At 39.8% G+C, this 20986-nt stretch overlaps 2 protein-coding genes across 2 annotated transcripts in view; both read right to left on the bottom strand.

The window, feature by feature from the left end:
* The window catches only part of pkp4 (plakophilin 4), a 38157-nt gene extending 36348 nt beyond the window's left edge, over positions 1 to 1809 (bottom strand). Inside the window, exon 1 of the mRNA XM_036569890.1 lies at positions 1637 to 1809. The gene's annotated coding sequence lies outside the window, so the exon portion shown is untranslated. The remainder of the gene's footprint in view (positions 1 to 1636) is intronic.
* A 6187-nt stretch (positions 1810 to 7996) lies between these two features.
* cunh7orf57 (chromosome unknown C7orf57 homolog) lies at positions 7997 to 18045 on the bottom strand. The gene is made up of 8 exons (XM_036569889.1): positions 17950 to 18045; positions 16174 to 16241; positions 13875 to 14048; positions 13665 to 13749; positions 11907 to 12003; positions 10863 to 10951; positions 10257 to 10357; positions 7997 to 8818 (listed from the first exon to the last, which is right to left on the bottom strand). Exons 2-8 carry the CDS (start codon positions 16208 to 16210, stop codon positions 8766 to 8768), a joined length of 636 nt encoding a protein of 211 aa, XP_036425782.1. The 5' UTR covers positions 16211 to 16241; positions 17950 to 18045; the 3' UTR covers positions 7997 to 8765.
* Positions 18046 to 20986: the final 2941 nt, after the last annotated feature.

Genomic DNA, 20986 nt, shown 5'->3' with positions numbered 1-20986 from the left:
AAACACAAAAAATGGACTAAAGTGAACAAACAAACTGTGTAAAGCCTTTCAAAGACTCTTTAATCTTCGTTAAAAAAAAGCTTTGTGGCAAAAAATGCATATAAAAGTCCATCATGTCCATCATATTCCGTTTCTCACAGTAGGAGAGACCAATAAAAAGATTAATTTTATCCAAGAGATTGTGACATTCATAGTATGTGATAGAAACAGACAGTCAAAATAGAGAAACTTCCTCTTCATGTACTTGACATTGCTCCCAGGCTGGCCATGGAGTACCACTGCCCCAAAAATTTCATAGTTTTTCCTGTTCTACATTGCATTTGTGTGCAAGGCAGGACCAGGACCAGAGTTGGGAACAACTGGTGTACATAAAGGATACTATGCATGCAGTTTGGATCTGTGTCCTTGCAAAAAAAAGCATTTCTACTGTTTATAAAAGCAGAGTTTTATGTGCATTAGATTAGTTGCTGTGGTGCCACATAAATCCCATTCAAATGATCTCAGCAATATGCCACAGCTCTTAGTTTGTAGCATGTAAATGAACAGACTCGTAGTGTATTTTTCAAAGTGACCCTTGTTCTGCACCTATGAATCACACTCTCAAAGCCAAGCTGTACAACAAACCTCCACAAACGTCCCATGAGATAGTTTAGAAGGAGACCCGTCTTAAGTCAAACCAGCATAACAGAGCCCGCTGGGACCACCTCCCATATCTCCACACTTCTCGGTCCGGTCCTGAGACTCTGAATACCTCTCGCAGGTCTTGCCCAGCAACCCAGCGTATCTGCTGCAGAAATCACATAAACATATGGCCAGCATTCCACTGTACTAGGAGAAGGAAAGGCTACTTCTTCCCTTTTTCTCAGTGTCTGCTAAGATCTGATCAACATTCTTGAGCTGTAAATTAACTGTAGGCACAGTGAACAGGCCACTTAACATGAAGGTCAGCCTGAGGAGCAGAGCCAGCATCTTGCACACTCTTCCCCCTGCGAGGAATATGAAAACTGGCCTATTTAACTAGTGATGGGAAAGTGGAGGAAGCTGAGCTGCAGCACGCCACGCCAGACTTAAGGCTATCAGAGCAAATGTCACTCCTACATCCACTTAACTAACCAAGCAGGTTCAGGTATTACCCGTTTCTCATGGGAGTCCAAATGCAGGAGAGCGCAGCGGCGGAGACGAACATACAGCAGGAACATAAATGAGGAATGATGGTGGATGTTGGCATGTCCATTTTCAGGAGGTGGCGAGCCACCTGCCGAGCGCGAGCCGCTGCCTTTTACGTGCGCTGCGCGAGCCTTGCGTGTCAAGATAAACAGCTTTTCTGAGGGGGGGATGCTAAACCTTTTAGCATGAGTCGAAAAAAGACGCGCTGACTGAATTATGTTGTAAAATATGTATATAGGGAAGGAAGAACGGGTCAAAGCCGTTCAGACACGTCCCACAGGGAAAGCCATCGCGTTCTGCGTCCACGTCGTCGTGACTGCTCACCTAATCTTTCGAAAAATCATGAAATAACCACGTTTTGAACGAAGTCAACCTTTCCAGCTGTATTAGACATTTAAACAAAGTCGCCGGATGCTGAGGCGAAAGAAAAGGCAGATTTTTTTTTTTACCTCAGAAATGGAGCACTTACCGATAAAGCCTCCTTAGTGAAGACTATTTGTCGTGACTGCTAGGTCCCAACGAAGATGTGCGAAATGCTGACATTGTGTTTTTAAGGGGTTTGTTGTTAAATCGAGCCCATATGGGAGGGGATGGGGGTTAACGGGCGGTTAGCTCCGGCTCCGTCCTGCACTCTGCCATGTAGGAGCTGCCACACTCGGTGACGTAGGCACTCCACGACCGTTATTTTTTAAAACCTCCACCCGTATTCCGACAAACCCCGCCCCCTGCGCTGGGATTGGCTGATGCCCCGCGATTGAGGAGTTCTAGAAGTTCGTAGTGCTGCGCTCGGATTGGTAGTTCCTCGGATTGTGATGACGAACTACTAGCCAATCCTAGCGAAGGAGGCAGGACTTTGTCTGAATACGGGTGGGAAAAAAATAACAGCGCTCTCCACGAAGATGATGCTGAACGGTTTTCACTTTGTTGCCATGTACCGTAAGTTGATTTGAGGTAGATTTGTGTGCACGCCCTGCCCCTCGTGTCCGATCTGTTCAGCGAGCTGCGGCTGCAGTATTGAATCCGTGCTCTACATTAAATTATTAAAGGGTGCACTCTACATTTACTGTAATAGTTAACTTATATTGCCTTGTGTGCATAGGCATTTATGACACAATAGGAGAAAGTGCCCCCTTATGAACAATAAGCATTTACTACAAAGCTAAACCATGCACAGGATGATGATCCATAGACCTAGCACAGTTAGTTCGAGGGGAAAAACTGCAGCAGCAATTAAAAAAAAACAAACAACACAAAAAAAGTCTTTAGAAGCCCTGGGGTAAGAAGCAAGGCAAATCTTGCATTAATTTGTCATCTAGGTCTTACAGAATGTATAATTTATTAATTAAAGCCTTTGCATTTTTCAAAAAATCAAAAACATCTCTATTTTTAACCATAATTTGAGGCCTACCAGTATATCTTAATGATTCCACTTCATTTTAATATTCTCTGACAAAACACAAATAACAATAATAAAATCAATTACTAAATGCTATTACATATTTATGGACACTGATTAGCCATAACATAAAAACCACCTCCTTGTTTCTACACTCGTTGTCCATTTTATCAGCTCCACTTACCATATAGGAGCACTTTGTAGCTCTACAATTACAGACTGTCCATCTGTGCTCTCCACACTATGTTAGCCCCCTTTTACCCTGTTCTTCAATGGTCAGGACCCCCACAGAACCACCACAGAGCAGGTACTATTTGGGTGGTGGATCATTCTCAGCACTGCAGTAACACTGACGTGCTGGTACGAGTGAATCGGACACAGCAGCGCTCCTGGAGTTTTTAAACACTGTGTCCACTCACTGTCCACTCTACTAGACACTCCTACCTTGTTGGTCCACCTTGTAGATGTAAAGTCAGAGACGATACCTCATCTGCTGCTGCACAGTTTGTGTCGGTCATCCTCTAGTCCTTCATCAGTGGTCATAGGACGCTGCCCACAGGATGCTGTTGGATGGATATTTTTGGTTGGTAGACTATTCTCAGTCCAGCAGTGACACTGAGGTGTTTAAAACTCCAGCAGCACTGCTGTGTCTGATCCACTCGTACCAGCACAACACACACTAACACACCACCACCACGTCAGTGTTACTGCAGTGCTGAGAATGATCCACTACCCAAATAGTACCTGCTCTATGGTGGTCTTATAAGGGTCCTGACCACTGAAGAACAGGGTGAAAGGGGGTAACAAAAAAGTATGCAGAGAAACAGATGGACTACAGTCTGTAACTGTAGAACTACAAAGTGCACCTATATAGTAAGTGGAGCTGATAAAATGGACAGTGAGTGTAGGAAAAAAGATTAATGTTATGGCTGATCGGTGTGTATGTATGTATCATTAGTACTCCTATTATTATGATTTCAGGATTAGTTGGACTATAGCCATTCAATAAATGTATTGAGATTAGAATAGGCCTTGAGGGCATTTTACCAAGAGGGGCTTTTTCCACCAGGTTACCCTACACTATCTGTCTGTAGATCCCAAAACATCTCCTGGTTATGGGGCAATAGCAGAGATCTCCCTACTACCTCTACCTTACAGACAGACTCCATTAGGATTCATTTATTGCTTTCTTCATGTTCACAGCAAACATCTCCCTGTTTTTGGCCTACTTAAATCAAAGTTGCATAACAACACACAGTGCATAACCGAGCAAACGATGCTACTTTTAAAATCCTAAAGCTGGCCTCACAGCTGAAAGATTCACTTACTTCCTTCCTGCCTGCTTGGCTAGTTCCTTAAGGCGTCTCCTCAGCTTTTCTCCTATCACTCTATCATCCCTCAGTAGACACCAAGAAGATGCCGCCACAAAGCCTCGGCATCCCACCTCCACTGGGTAAGTGACAGCTTTCCATCCTATTTTCCTGCCTTTAACTCTGAGTCGTTGTGTGTCTTCCTCTAATTGGCTGGGAACCGATGTGGATGGAAAACTGAAGGTCTGCTGTCATAGTCCAGTTGTTTCACAGGAGCTAAAATGGTTTTGTTCTCCCTTTACTTGATGCCCTGTGCTACAATTTGGCAAAGTAGATGAGCTGTTTTTGTGGGATGGCTTGAGTTTGTGTTTGTTTCCACTCTGTTTGCCTCCAGCTCTTAGCTTTAATGCTATTTGTTCAACCCTCCTGTATTGACTGTATTGTGTTCAAAGTGGTAGAAAGCAAGGAAGTCTTGTATTTGGGGCATCTTAAGGTATGGTGACGAAGGGGGTGTCGATAATGCTGATGAGGAACCTGAATCTCACCTATAATAGAGTGTCTTCCACTTGTCAGCTCAGCTTAAAGGGGCATTACATTGATTTTTCAAACTTTCCACATAATTCAATCACTGTGATGTAACAGCCATTCAGAGTGTTTTGATGTGAAACGGTTCAGTGTAGAAAAACTTGCAGCGTTAGATTTCTTTACATTGGTGGTGATGGGAACTACAAGTTGCAATGTCTACAATGCAAATACAGCCATTTTATTTACTATCTAAAACTACCAATGAACCTACATATGTCCTCTGAATTTTTATATGCAATGTTGATAACGAGAAAATAGTGATAAAAGCTCTTGGAGGATTTTTTGCCTTATAGCACTTAGCATTGCATGCACCTTTCCACCATAAATGGGTCAAAAAAGTTGTAGTCCAAAATCAAATCTACAACATCTATAATCATTTCATGTAATAACTTTCTGAGAGGGAGCTTTTAGAGGCATTAAACTCTTTGGAAGTCTGGTTCCTATCACCACCACTGTGAACAGTCCTGACGCAGCGGGTTTCTCTAGTATTTCATATCAAAACTCTGATTGACTTTGTTTACATCTTTAACATTTAATTATGCAGAAATTTTTGAAGAGTCCGTGGAATTTTCCTTAAACACACTACAAAGTTCAGAGTATTGAATGAATGTACTTTTCTATTAATGTCTTGCATGCAAACATCTAACCAAATACATTTTAAAATACCGCTTCAGGAAATTGCCACATCCTCCTCTGTTCAAACAGTGGCTTGGTCCAGTTTCTGGGACATTCATACTGGATATGAATTCTATAGAGAGTCACGAGAATCAGTGTGGTGACCCCAACAGTCACCCTGAGTCCTCAACTCAAGCAGCGTGTCTTACCTTTTACATTTCTCTCTGATCATCTAAGACAATCTAGTTAAAGTGGTAGCTTTCCTAAAAAATCTAAATTAACAAACATTTTTGTAACCCTGAATGTAATCAGTTAGTATCGTGCAAATTGAATGCCTACAGGATATGAAACGTTATATGAAACGGCATATAAAAATCACCTCAGCAAAATGCGGAATGGCCAATAGAGGCCACTGTTGGGTCTAGGAGGTTAAGGGGCCATTTTGGCCAAAATAAAAAAAATTGCAGCCATTGCTTCATCTGTTGTGAACAAGCCTACTCACATTGTACAGTGGTGCTGCAGCAGTCTGAGTGAGAATTTCTGGTTTAAAGACTAGAAAAACCCACTGCTGATGATGCTTCTTGAAGGTGTTGTTTCTAACCCTGTAGTTCAAAAATCCCAGACACTGCAGACACATTCTCCCACTCCTCCATTTTATCTTTGTGTGTTAATGTTTATGAAAACTCACCAAAAAAAATATTACAGCGATGACAGTGTATAATAAGAAGACAGATATGAATGTGTGGCTGTTTATTAGGAGAAATACTGCTAAAGCTAAAGCTGTGGGAAAAGGAAACTGAAACTGAGGAGCAGCAATGCTCTGCCAAACAGCAGCCGACACAGTAAGAATATTATTAAACTTTCAGTTTATCATGTTAGTTTTGCATTGACATTTTTTTAGCTGTCTAGCTAATTACATTTTTGCCATTATTTTTATTGTGTTCATAATCAGTATTCTATCGTCAGTGGCATGGCAACAGGATCGTTCAGGATTTCCTAACTTGAGATAAGATGCTGTAAATAAGATAACATCCCTAAATTGAGATTTGCTTCAGTAATACCAATTTGTGAAAAATCTTATCTTCACTTTGCCAGACCTTAACTTACGTCTGCGTATAGGAAGTTTCTGTAATATTGTCCATTACTGCTAGGAAGCCAAACAATCCTTCTGTACTTATTAGCCTCTACATCAGTAGCTACGCTAGCAGTCAGTATTGCTTTTCCCCCCCCTTCTCTTTCTCCAGTCACCACCCCCCACCTTTCTAATGAGGACCGTAATGTGTGCTGGATATTGTAGTGAGAGAACATTGATGGATGAAAAAACAAATATTACAGATTCACGATTTTTTAAGCTAGAAAATATGGTGCTAATTATTTTTAGATACCACTCAGGCCTATTCCTGGCCCTAACACACCAATCAAACCTGGTAATTAGTTGATGGGTTGAATCAGGTGTGCTTGATCAGAAAAACCACCAAACTGTGAAGGAACGCTGCCCTCCAGGACCAGAATTCTCCACCTCTCTAGGATGAATTGCAGCAGCGTACGCACACTATCTTTGTGTGTTTATTTTTCCTGACTCTGCAACACTACTTCTTTAAAACAAAAAAATATACAGTGCAGTTTCCAGTAAAAAATTAAGTAAAACTTTAGGTAAATATGCATGTTTTTCCATTTCCAACACTGCCAAGTGCTGAGGATGTATGACTGTGCTGATTACTAGACACCTTCCATCACAACACACAAAAAAGCAGCAGATCCTACAAGACCATGCAGCAATTGAAAGCCAGTGTACAGCTTGTACTGCAGTTGTTTGTGCTGCACTGCCCCCTGTGACTCTGTGGGTACACTGAGTAAGCCCAAGAGAAACAAAACATAGGAGTGCAAAGCTGGAGAGTAATTAAAAGAGAGACTGTGGAGAAACGGTGGCTGTTCACTCACCCTGGAGTAAAGCTACATTAAAAGAAAATCTACTAATCAATTCTACTGTGCATGTAGAAAAACTGTTACTGAGAGCCAGACTTTCTATTCCATCTCTTTCTATTCCATTCCAACTCTTCAATTTTAACACTTAAACATATTTTTTTGTGTACAAATACATTTTTATTTGACAGTTTTAGTTGATCTCTTTAAAGAAGGAGGATCTAACCTACATAGCTGGTCTAAATTGTGACGTCAGTAGTGAATCACCAGTGAAAATCCTTTTTTTCATCTAGGCTTAAAAGGGAATCCACTGAATTTTCAAACTTTCAGCTTAACTAACCTAACTTTCAGTCATTGAGATGCAAAGTGTGAACTCTGAGGATGGCTGCGGGGGCTCAGCACGCCTTTTTGGACTGGGCTATGGACATAGATATGGACAAAACAAAAACAAAACTGTGGAGGACAAGGACCAGGAGAAAAGCACAAAAACTATGGTGCTCTATGGTGCTCAGCAGAAATGATGAGTACATTTTGGAAGACTGTAGTGCCCACAAAAATCACTCTGGAATACCATTCAACGATTTTACTAAGAGAAAAATAGCTGGCGAGCTCATTAGTGCCCTGAAACACAAACAGAGATTCATTTCGGTCACTGCCAATGTCTTAGAAATCCACTAATGCATTCAGAACCATTTCATGAAATAAAATTGCAATGCAGCTTTTAGAGTCATTAAACACTTCAGACGTCTGCTTTCTATCGCCACCACTGTGAGCAAATTCCGTCAGAGAACGGATCATTTCACATCAAACCACTCTGAACGACTTTGTTTATATCTTAATTTAATTATGCCAAAATTTTGAAACATTAGTGGAATTCCCCTTTCTTCGTCTGGGAAATCAGCCTATAGGCTTTATATCCAGCTTATACTTTTTGAGCAACGCGGATGCATCACCACCAAAAAAAAAAAGAAAATGAACAAAAGGCTCCAGAACAAACCGATTTCCATGCACATGCATATTTATTCAGCTATCAATAGTCAACATTAATTGACAGTAACTGTAAACATGGTTTAAGGAGAGAAAAACCCATACAGAGTTAAACTCAGCGTAGCACATCTACTGAACCTGAATCTAAGAAAAAAGTATTTACCATCACACCGAAAACAATATTGAACAACAAGACATTCACGATCGCAAACTCCCTGAACCCCCTGAAAAGTCTTGACACACACTTTCATCCCATTTCTAGTGCAGTAATGACAGTGATGAGGACTAAATATCGGCACACATGTTTTTCGGCATGTGTTTCCAAATGAGAGGCGGAAAAAAGTCGGAATCTGCCTGTGGCTGCAGCACGTCTGTGTCGGATATATAAGTAGATTATGCGTTCTTGTCAGTAGAAAAATATAAATAAATAAATATCTAAAAAAAATAAAGAAAAAGAAATTATTTTAGCACATCCTCAAGCAGTGAAATGTATGAAAAATGAAAACCTGGGCCAATGGCTGCATCAGTGCCTAGAAGGCCTAACTCTGTGCTGCAGGTATAGTGTGGCTTCTATTTGTGTTTGCAACAAATAACACGTCATTTCGAAGGGGCTTAGAAATTTTAAGACCACAAGCACCATTAGATATGTAAGCATGACACAAATGACTTCAAAAGATAACGATGACTAAAAGAACCTTGCATAAATAGGAAGAATAAAGGATGGGGAATGGTGGGTTGGCCACCTGCACGACTCTAGTGGAAGCTGCCTTCTCCTTCTGTACCTACTCCAGCTCATCCTCTGGGGCAATTGTGCTGGTCTGCTCTGAGGTCATACCTAAAACACAGAAGACACACTGTTTCAAACCATTCTGCAAATTCTCATCTAATACATTACACGTACAAAAGTTTGTGGACATCTGCATATCTGGTGTTTCTTCTGAATTAAAAGGTATTAATGGGGAGTTTGTCCCTCTTTGCTGCAGTACCAGCCTTAACTCTTTCGGGAAGGCTTCACACTAGATGTGTGAACATTGCTGTGAAGAACTGACTGTATTCAACCACAAGAGCAATAGTGAGTTCCACTGCTTTACAGCCTAATTCTGGGGGGCTTTATACCACTCTATTTGATGCTTGGCAATGGGCATGATAAGGTTCATGTGCAGCTGCTCTAAAGCATCTCCATTTCTATTGGTCAACAGATTTCTAGGGAGAACATTAGAGATGCATCGATACCAATATCGGTATCAGGCCGATACTGTGCCTCATAAAAAATTGTTTATTATCAAAAGATGCTGAGCTATACAATATCATATTATTTAATATGTAATTTCCATTAAAGACTGTTTAAATCAGTGAATTAAAAAAAAACAAAAAAAAAACATACAACATAGATCTAAGCTACAGTGGACTAGGTTTGGGGGTTTCAGTGTTGATCTGCTACTGCTCAAATTGTTTGAACATGTCTGTGTTGACCTGCGCAGGAATTTAAAGGGAACAAGCAGTGTTTTTTCCCTATTTCTCATTTTCATTACCATTTAATTTCAAATAATTTGTTAAGTGTTAGATACCGACTTTCGTTGTAGACCTATTTAATCTTTTTTGTTTTTTTTCTGGACAAAACTTTGTCTTATTTTCACTTTCCGCCAAAAACTGAAAGCCACTTTTGCCCCATTTCCAGCCAAACATTTCCGGTGGCCGAAAATTCAGTGCATCCCTAAAATACAGTATAAAACAGAAGGATAGCAGTTATAAAAAGATAGAATTGTTTGGTTCCGTAAAAAGGCAAAAAGGCATCTCCCATTAGGCTTTTGGCTTTTTATGACTAGTCTAGCCAAGTTTATAGCAGAACATACTCTATATGATAAACTGCCAGACTGAAACTGTGCAGCAGGTGTGTCAAAACTGGGTTCCATCTGGGGCACAGCACTGCAGGCTTTGGCATTCTTTCTCATTAAACATACCTGATTCAACCCATCAGCTAATTAGCAAGGCATTTATTAGTTGAATTCGGAAGAGGAAAATGCTCATCTCTCCAGAGCTGTGGCCAAAAAGAAACCTAGTTTGACATCCCTGCTGTGGATCAAACTGAAAGCTCAAACGTGTCAGAGTGCTACCAGAACCCAACTACTAAAAAAAACTTCCTCATGGAGATGTAGGGCATCTCCTGGGCCTTCACTGGGCTGCGCTCATTAGGCTGTATTTTTGACAATAAACGCTGTAAATATAACAGCATTCCTTATATCCCCACACTGATCTAAAACAAGGCATCTTACTTGAGGCATCATCATCTGGAGACTTCATGTCATCCTCCATGTAACCAAAGCTCAACAGCTTGGACATGCTGACAGGAGCTGTGGTCTTCTTATCATGTGACCTGCATGGTAAAATGTAATGCAAAAAAATGTAATGTACACTATAAACTAGATTTAGCATTTCATATCACTCTTTCAGGGTGTTGGATTTTGTAAAAACTGAACACAGTATCAGTTGTGGGCTGGAGGTAGCAGTCGTGGGCTGGAGGTTAGGGAACCAGCCTTGTGACTGGAAGGTTGCTGGTTTGATTCACTGAGCTAAAAGTACATGACTGAAGTGCCCTTGATCAAGGCACCTAACCCCCAACTGCTCCCTGGGTGCTGTGGATAGGGTTGTCTACCGCTCCGGGCAAGCATGTTCACTGCCCCCTAGTGTGTGTACATTCACTAGTGTGTATGTGGGTGTTTTTACTGCACGGATGGGTTAAATGCAGAGGTGAAATTTCCCCATTGTAGAACTAATAAGAGTAACTTAAAAAACCCTTAACTTTTCAAGGAATGAACTGGATTATTGACGAAGACCTGGTAAATCTGGGGTTATGGAAACGTAAAAATTACGATACATACCTCCTTTTATACTTGTTGGTCTCCTCAATGTCCTTCTGGTTTAAGGAGAGTTTCTCCATGTCCTTGGTAGCATGGCTGACCTTTGGTTTCTGCAGGACAGAAGAGATATCTATCATTCTAGTATCTGTTTTTCCCTTTGAAAGAAGCTATGATTAAAGTGTGATGGAGATGAAATGCTTAATATGCTTTAGACACAATCACAATAAGCAAAGACATTTTTAAAAAAAAAAAAACAGCCATAGGATGCAATTCAAATGTAGGAAAAAACATCAGAAAAAATAAATTAAATAACAGCAAAAAAGCTTTAAAATAGACACTGATTAAGGTTCATTATTCATTATGCTCCCATTGTGAAATGATGCATGTGGAACAGACTGTCCACTTCCACTGAATCCCATTACACAATGACGTAGATTACTGTCTCATGGGCTGGATAAGTTGGGATGAGATAAAACTAATGTAGAAGCTTTTTCACACCCTGTGAGGAACAGAGTATCTTGCTTATTGGCACAACATCCAATAATAAGCATTAGAATACTGAAGCCAACAACTCTAAAAGACAAGCTCAGTACTAGACAATAAACCAGACAGTAATTTGTCATCTAAAGACTCTACTTACATAGTCGTTACATATACAGATATATTATGAATGTACTATGCTGTATCAGTCTACGTGATTAAACAGAAAGAAAAAAATAAATCACCAGCCAACCCTGGATTTGTTTCAAAATGTGGAAATAAAAGATTAGTTGATAGCAAATCTATCATTTGAACACATTCAAAGACGGGAAAAATCTATCACACAAACAAAAAAACAAATAAAAATCTGAAGAACTGGTAATAAACGAGAATCAAGATTGTTTTTGTTATGGCAAAACAAATCAAACAGGCAGGCAAATAAAAAATCCTTAAAATGATTCACCACATGGAGACTGTAACTGAAAGGCTGTGAATGACATGGGTGCAGGAGAGAGCATGAGAGGGGATTCGGTAAAGAAAGAATGGGATGCAGAATGGTGGCACTGACGCGGCTGCTCCTTTCACCTGTCTTTTTTCAGCATCATCTGATTCCTTGTCCCATGCTGAACAGTCATCAGTCCCAAACGGGGCCACCAGCCTCTGCGAGGTTGCTTTACCTTGGCTGTAAGCACAAAATCACTGTGACACTAGCCCAGCCTTACAGGCCACCAGACTGGAGAGTGTCAATTGGCCTTACCTTCAAACATTGTTCAGGAAACATATACAGTGTGCCATGCATGAAAGGTAACTCAGACATTCAGCATGTTTGGTGCTGAATATTAAATTCTGTCACCATATACACAGATCAATCATAACATTATGACCACCTCCTTGTTTCTACGCTCCTTGTCCATTTTATCAGCTCCACTTACTATATAGGAGCACTTTGTAGTTCTACAGTTACAGACTGTAGTCCATCTGTTTATATGCATACTTTGTTAGCCTCCTTTTACCCTGTTCTTCAGTGGTCAGGACCCCCACGGACCCTCACAAAGCAGGTACTATTTGGGTGGTGGATCATTCTCAGCACTGCAGTAACACTGATGTGGTGGTGTGTTAGTGTGTGTTGCGTTGGTCTGAGTGGATCAGACACAGCATGGGCAGCTGGAGTTTTTAAACACCTCAGTGTCACTGCTGGACTGAGAACAGTCCACCAACCAAAAATATCCAGCCAACAGCGTCCTGTGGGCAGCGTCCTGTGACCACTGATGAAGGACTAGAGGAGGACCAACACAAACTGTGCAGCAGCAGATGAGCTATCATCTCTGACTTTACATCTACAAGGTGGACCAACAAGGTAGGAGTGTCTAATAGAGTGGACAGTGAGTGGACACAGTGTCTAAAAACTCCAGCAGCACTGCTGTGTCTGATCCACTCGTACCAGCACAACACACACTAACACACCACCACCACATCAGTGTTACTGCAGTGCTGAGAATGATCCACCACCCAAAGAGTACCTGCTCTGTGAGGGTCCATGAGGGTCCTGACCACTGAAGAACAGGGTAAAAGGGGGCTAACAAAGTATGCAGAGAAACAGATGGACTACAGCCTGTAATTGTAGAACTACAAAGTGTACCTATATAGTAAGTGGAGCTGATAAAATGGACAGTGAGCGAAGAAACAAGGAGGTGGTCATAATGTTATGTCTGATCAGTGTATATAATGTGTCACAACCTTTGCACAGGCCACTTTTTTCCCTAATATGTTAGATATAGCATATAAACGGTAATTGTGCACCAAAATGTAGAGGTGTGTTCTCTGTAAAGGAGGTGTTCACTTATTTTCACTTAGAAAATCAACATGTTATTTGACCAAACATTTCCATACAACTGTGCAAGAAAAGTTATGCCTGTAATAATGCACCTTGAATAAAAGGACTGAAGTGATCCTCAAACAAGGGCACACAGGGTCATTAATGCGAAGCACCACTCTTAAGAAGCATCGAAGGCTATTTGAGTGCTAATATGTGTGTATATGAGTGTGGAGAATCTTCAGCCTGCTAAATGTGAGTGAGTTAGTGCATGAGTGAGTTACAAGCAAGGTCCCTGAGGTGCTTCACATCTGCAAACTGTGTGTATACAAACCAAATAATTTGCATTAATAAACATTCAGTGTACAGCATGCGCAAAAACCCTATAAACACATTTGTACCACCTATAATGAGCCTCCTTGCCCAGAATTTGTAAGTGTCCAATATTCCATTTCTAATCTTACTCCAAACACAATCATGCCTGTTGACCAATTTTACAGGACAGGGGCATTTCAAGTATTAAATCTCACCTTTGCTGACCATCAAACCAGTCAGGGCGGCTGAGTGAGCTGGACTTGGCATCAGCATCCTCATCAGCATCATGAGACAATAAACCTATAACAAAAAATTGATCAGGAAAAAAAACAAAACAAAACAAACAAAAAAAAACATTACAACATGTCAGACATGAAAACATATAAGTAAACTATCTGAGGTGGTCCAAAAAAGGAATCATTTACCCTTGTGTCCTCCTTGCTTTGCCAGTTTAACGTAGTCTGAATCAGAGGCCTGAATCCCTACTCGTCGCCCTTTGGTTTTCTCCTCAGGTGCGGTGTTGGCACTTTGTGATAAACCAGGAATCTGTGATGAGGGACCAGCTGCACCATTTGGGCTAGGAATGCTGGTTCTCATTCCTACAATGACAGTGAACGATTTGCAAATAAAGAACAGATCTGGGAACAAGCTGCAAACCAAAACTATATATAATAATAATAATAATAATAATAATAATAATAATCAGCATGGTTAAGATAAGATAATCCTTTATTAGTCCCACAACGGGGAAATTCACAGTGCTACAGCAGCAAAGGGAGAGCAAAGTAAAGTGCTCAAGAAAAGAAGTAACAAGAAGAGAAGTAACAAACAGAATAATTAACCCTGTTAGTTACTTAACAAGATTACAGTTTGTTACTTGTTCCTATACAGACAATATACACCGATCAGGCATAACATTATGACCTTGTTTCTACGCTCCTTCTAAGCTCCACTTACTATATAGGTGCACTTTGTAGTTCTACAGTTACAGACTGTAGTCCATCTGTTTCTCTGCATACTTTGTTAGCCCCCTTTTACCCTGTTCTTCAGTGGTCAGGACCCTCATGGACCCTCACAGAGCAGGTACTCTTTGGGTGGTGGATCATTCTCAGCACTGCAGTAACACTGATGTGGTGGTGTGTTAGTGTGTGTTGCGTTGGTCTGAGTGGATCAGACACAGCATGGGCAGCTGGAGTTTTTAAACACCTCAGTGTCACTGCTGGACTGAGAACAGTCCACCAACCAAAAATATCCAGCCAACAGCGTCCTGTGGGCAGCGTCCTGTGACCACTGATGAAGGACTAGAGGAGGACCAACACAAACTGTGCAGCAGCAGATGAGCTATCATCTCTGACTTTACATCTACAAGGTGGACCAACAAGGTAGGAGTGTCTAATAGAGTGGACAGTGAGTGGACACAGTGTCTAAAAACTCCAGCAGCACTGCTGTGTCTGATCCACTCGTACCAGCACAACACACACTAACACACCACCACCACATCAGTGTTACTGCAGTGCTGAGAATGATCCACCACCCAAATAGTACCTGCTCTGTGAGGGTCCATGAGAGTCCTGACCATTGAAGAACAGGGTAAAAGGGGGCTAACAAAGTATGCAGAGAAACAGATGGACTACAGTCTGTAACTGTAGAACTACGAAGTGCACCTATATAGTAAGTGGAGCTGGTAAAATGGAGAGTGAGCGCAGAAACAAGGAGGTGGTCATAATGTTATGCCTGATCGATGTACATTATACTAAATATAAAAAATATAAGATAAAAAATATAAACTCTATCCACCAAAATTAACAATACAATTACAAATAACTGTACACTATAGAGATATTTTACATGTATTGCACATGAAGTATTGATTATACTGCACACAGGAAAATTGTGATAAATTCACAATTTATCCAATATATCCAATAAAATCCAATAATAAAAGAATAAAATGAGAGAAAAGGAAAAAAAAAAACATCCAAAAAGGAGGGACATTTCACATTTACTCATTAGCAGGTAAGATAGTGATTAGAAATCTAGAGGCAAATGTAGCTTTTTTTGCTAATAATTCATACAGGAGACTTATATGTACACATAAAAGGTACATACAAATCTCTTTATTTGACCACTCGACACTTATGAATATAATATTTCCCAAAGAGTGATAATTTTCTAGCATCATCCATATATTTACCACCTGTATTACAAAATAAAAGCCATACCATGCAGTCATTAATACCAATAAGCTTGTTATAAGTTGAGAAAATAATAATCTCAATCTTAAACAGGAAACAAAATTACACTTAAAGCATAAATGTTCCAAAAGCTCATGTAGATCTAAGCAAAAAGAGCAGTTAATGAGAACATTAAGACATCTGTTCAGTAATACATCACATGAATAAAAGTGTAATTCTTTGACCTTATTTTGAACAAAAAATCTATTAGAATATGTCCAAATCTTTTTAATTGGATGTCTGAGTAAGAGATTTTCAGAATATATGCCCTGGGGAGGTGGGGGTGGGGTGTACTAGACTCTAAAGTTACAATATGTCTAATATGAATGTTATGGCGTTTGTGATTACAACTACTCCTCCTAAAACCAATGACTGGACACTCCCCTCAGATCTGCCATAAACGAAGGACCCTTTCAGTAAATGGAAAATATTATGTGGTAGGCTCTTAATAATCATATCATAACCTTTCCTTTCAAAGGGAATAACCTACCAGGTTTAGTTCGGCGATAGTTGGGCTCGGCAGACATGTTTGACGTGTGAGGTTTACTGTAGAGGTTGCTGTAAAGAAGAAATAAGACAAAGTTGCAGGTTAAGAATTTGCTCTTGCTGGAGTTCAAGGCACAATAGTTAGCTTTTAAATCAACTCAGATGTACTAGTGTTAGATACACTACCTTTTAAAGGCTTAAAGCATTGTTTACAATTACAATAACCCAGCACATTTTGTAGCACATACATGTGTAAAATGATTCTAATGTGATACTGTTTAACTTCAAAAAAGAAAAAGAAGAATGATGAACAGAGCTGTGGATGATTTGATAATAACTAAAAAATTGAAAAGCGCTCAAATCTTGAGGCAGATAAAATAACCTTGTTATTCCCAAAATAACATGATATTGAATAAACCTTTTCAAAATAGCTTCTGGTGTCTACAATATCTGAATGTACACTTTCAATCTATAATTTACTACTGAATCAAACACCAACAATTATTAATGACCGGTGATTCCAAACTAAGTGTATATAAGGTCATTAAAGACAGGCACCTGATGTCGACAGTTTTTTTCCCAGCATTTTCAGTCATAAACTGCACAATAAAAGATTTAGGAGCTGTTAGGAACCTGTATGTGTTGACACAACTTCTACAGACTTAACGTCTTAAGCTTTAAAGGGAATCTTGACTGTTAAAACTTGAATGCTTCATATCAGTGTGGATGTCCAGTACTATTAAAATATGATGTATAAACCAAATGGAAATGCTTTGTTTGTATTATAAAATACATTACAAACAGGCAAAATTCCCCTACTAGTAGACTGTGATCACATGACTGCACTGGACTTTCACTCTAGCTCAAAGGCTGAATTATATATTCAAGGTGGACCAGCAAGGCAGGAGTGTCTAATAGAGTGGACAGTGAGTGGACACAGTGTTTAGAAACTCCAGCAGCACTGCTGCATCTGATCCACTTGTACTAGCACAACACACCAGCATCACTTCAGTGTCACTGCAGTGCTGAGAATGATCCTGCGGGGGTCCTGACTATTGAAGAACAGGGTAAAAGGGGGCTAACAAAGTATGCAGAGAAACAGATGGACTACAGTCTGTAACTGTAGAACTACAAAGTGCACCTATACAGTAAGTGGAGCTGATAAAATGGACAATGAGCGTAGAAACAAGGAGCGGCTTTTAACGTTACAGCTGATATGACCGTACAGACAGGCTTCCCTCTAAAAGTAGTCATGGTTTTATGCTTTAAATCAGTTTTTCTCACTATATTGGAGCTCCTGCTCCCCCAGCCATGATCCCACCACAGAGAGCTGCTCGGGTTCCTCTCACTGGGTTTGGTTCCTATGGTTTTAGTTGCCGTCACACAGCTAAATGCTAACGAAACAGTTACCATTTAGTGATTTCAGCGCTGCACCGACAGTCTTTCAGCTTCGTAACATTTTGGTCAACCTTTTAAAACGCTGTTGTCCGTATATACTCGTATAAAATTAACGTGCATCTCATATTTTAAGCTCTGTTTCTGCGGGGCGGCTCGATGCTGGTCGCCTGGTAACAAAAGCAGCATCACTTTAAAGCTAAAGCTAAAGCTAACTGGGCTAACTACGCTAACGAGCGTCCTCTGCGAGGGTTTCTGCAGCTCATCTACAAAAACACGACATATTGAAATACGGATGATGTGGAGGCTTAATAAGAAATATCTGCGGATACAGTAGATCACACATGCGTCGTTTTCTTTGAACATATTTTTTAAAAAATCTAACCTCCTTCAGCCGCGGCAGGATTTAACGCTGCGTCTCCTCCCGATGCGCCTCCGCTCCGCTTCTTCTCCTCCAGATGACACTGTGCGGGTCGTCAGGCTGACGGGCGCCGCATGCTGGAAAAGGAGCAACGCTTCACGTTTGGCTTACGTAATTCAGCGTTGGCTTCTTCTTCTTACGCACAAGAGGGCTGGACTTAAATACAACTGCGGATCAGTATTCAGAATCAACTGAAAATATCAGTACGGAGGCCCTAAGGTGACATGGTGATTATTTCTGAATAAGGCGTGGCCACAAATTAATAAATGGAGGCCACGAGTTACTATGTTACTATATTACTATATTTGAGACACAGTTTACTCTATTGAGGACACCATTTACTGTATTAAGGCCATGAATTACAATATTGAGGCCTCAAATTACTATATTTGAGCCACAATTTACTATAGTGAGGCCACAATTTACTGTATTGAGTCCACAATATACTATATTGAGGCCACAAATTAATAGATTGAAGCCACACGTTTCTATATTGATGCTACGAATTACTATATTTGAGACAGTTTACTATATTGAGGCCACAAGTTACTATATTGAGGCCTCAAATTACTATATTTGAGCCACAATTTACTATAGTGAAGCCACAATTTACTGTATTGAGAACACAATTTACTATATTGAGGTAATAAATTACTACATTTAGGCCATTAATTATTATATTTAGACCACAAATGTATACATTGAAGCCACAATTTACAATATTGAGGTCATAAATTAATATATTGTGGCCAGACGTTATGAGAAAATCAGCTCCTGGCCTCAACATAATAATTTGTATGGCCGCAGCATATTAATTCATGATCACGCGTTATTGAAATATAATCACCATGTCACCATGTCAGCTCCATAGGATTAGACCGATATGCCAAAGAAATATATATTTTTCACAATTTGTGTCAAGTTTGTAATATACCCATTTATGTTTGACATATATGTAAATATTAAACATTGAAACTATTACATATATTTAAATTCAAAAGTAATTGGACCAACTTACATAATCATAAATTTAATTGTCATTTTTAATCCTTAATTGCAAATCGTTTGCAGTCCTGACTTGCCTTAAAATTGTCTTGGGTTGCTTTTGTGGTATGCTTCAGGTCACAGTCCCTGCACTGTGAATCGCTGTCTAATGAGTTTTAAAGCATTGAGCTGAATCTGAGCAGAAAATATAGCTGTATACACTTCAGAATTCATCCTATCCTGCAGCTTTGTCAGCAGTCACATCATAACACTACCTCCACCATGCTTGACAGATGAAGTGGTGTGCTCTGGATCATGAGCAGTTCCTTCCTTTCTCCATATTCTTCTCTTCCCATCATTCTGGTACAAGTTGATCTTTGTCTCATTTGTCAATAAGACTTTGCAGGAGAAAGAAAAAATGTTTTTACATTTTATTGTAAGTTAATGTACCAGGATTTTATTACAAATAACTTGGAGCTGGATTTTAAAATCATTGACAGTTATAGGAGAATTGTATCAAATTTCAAAAGAAGTTCTGCATAATTCGGTCATTGTGGATTAGGATGAAAGCAAAGTCATTCAGAGTAGTCTGATGTGAAACACTCTAGAGAAACTTATCAAGGCAGAATTGTTCACAGTGGTGGTGACAGGAACCAGATGTCTGAAGCAACAGAAGTAACACCTCTAAAAGCTCCCTCACAGAAAGCTATCACATAAAATGAGCATAGACACACTGCCTGATGATTGACACTTTGTTTTTAATAGTTTGGAGACAAAGTTTTGACCTATTTTTTAACTCATTCATGACAGAGTGGTACATGCAAAATGGTAGCCATATAGTTTGAGTTACCACCATTTTACCGTGATCAACACTACATATAAAAACTGAGAGGACCTGTGTAGGTTCACTGGTGGTTTTGGGTAGTAAATAAAATGCCTGTTTTCGTATTGTAGACCTCTCAATTCCTGGTTCCTTTCACCACCACTGTAAAGAAATCTGAGAGTTTCTTCACAATCAACAATTTCACATAAAAACATTTCAAACATTATTTATATCTCAATAAATTACGCAGAATTTCTGGAAAATTGGAATTCTCCTTTAACTGAACTGTTGTAACTGACTGGCCTAGTGACGCGTCATTCCAGAATGACTCTTTGAGCTGGATTTTATTAGGTGAACGTTGGCGCTTGTTTGAAGTGCACCAGTGAGACTTCTTGTCTGTATATGACTTCATGTCTAGAGTCAAATCTAGCAAGAATGGTGAGACACTCATTTGACTTTCACCTGTGCAGAGAATAAACAGCATTAGCAGAGTGCATTGCTGCTTATTATGAAGATATTGTGTAGTGCATTGTGCACTGCTTTGGGAACACATGCAATAAACAGCCATAGCCTTGGATTTAATTAAAGGAATACAAAAAACAGCAAACAACGTCTTTCCTTTGCTAAACTTGCAACATTATGCTGTTGCATGTTGACGTTGTGACACATGTTGCGACACATGTTGCGACACGTTGCCGCATAATGACGTTAAGAAAAATGAACGGAACTGCAGACATCTAGAAGGAATCAGACAATCAGAAGGAAGAAATATCAAATATCTTAAACTTGAATATCTCATTATTCACTTTGCTACAAAATGATGCAGAATGAAAGCGAAACAATTTGCATATTAGTTTTTAGAACAAACAACACACAATATAATGTTATTTTGTTCATTAGGTGGTTGGGTGTGATGTTGTTTAACAGTTTAAGATGTGAATAGACACATACAAAGATTCATGGGTCGTAATATTGCTCACTTTGGCTGAGTTTGGAAAAACTGGCAATGCTTTTGAATGGACAGCTGATGGAGCCAGTCCATGCTGGTGAACTGAGCCAATTGACATGACTGAAAAGAGCCTGATCTCCAACTACAGGAAGAATTTAGTTGCAGTTGTTGCTGCTAAAGAGTGGTATAAACAGTAATTCATTTTTGTTGGAGGGATTTTTTCACATGGGTGCTGTAGGTGTTAT

The sequence above is a fragment of the Colossoma macropomum genome, unplaced genomic scaffold, assembly GCF_904425465.1.
Source record: "Colossoma macropomum unplaced genomic scaffold, Colossoma_macropomum, whole genome shotgun sequence".
Classification (NCBI taxonomy): domain Eukaryota; kingdom Metazoa; phylum Chordata; class Actinopteri; order Characiformes; family Serrasalmidae; genus Colossoma; species Colossoma macropomum.
The sequence above is the reverse complement of the archived record's forward strand: the minus strand, read 5'-3'. Positions and strand labels throughout refer to the sequence as shown.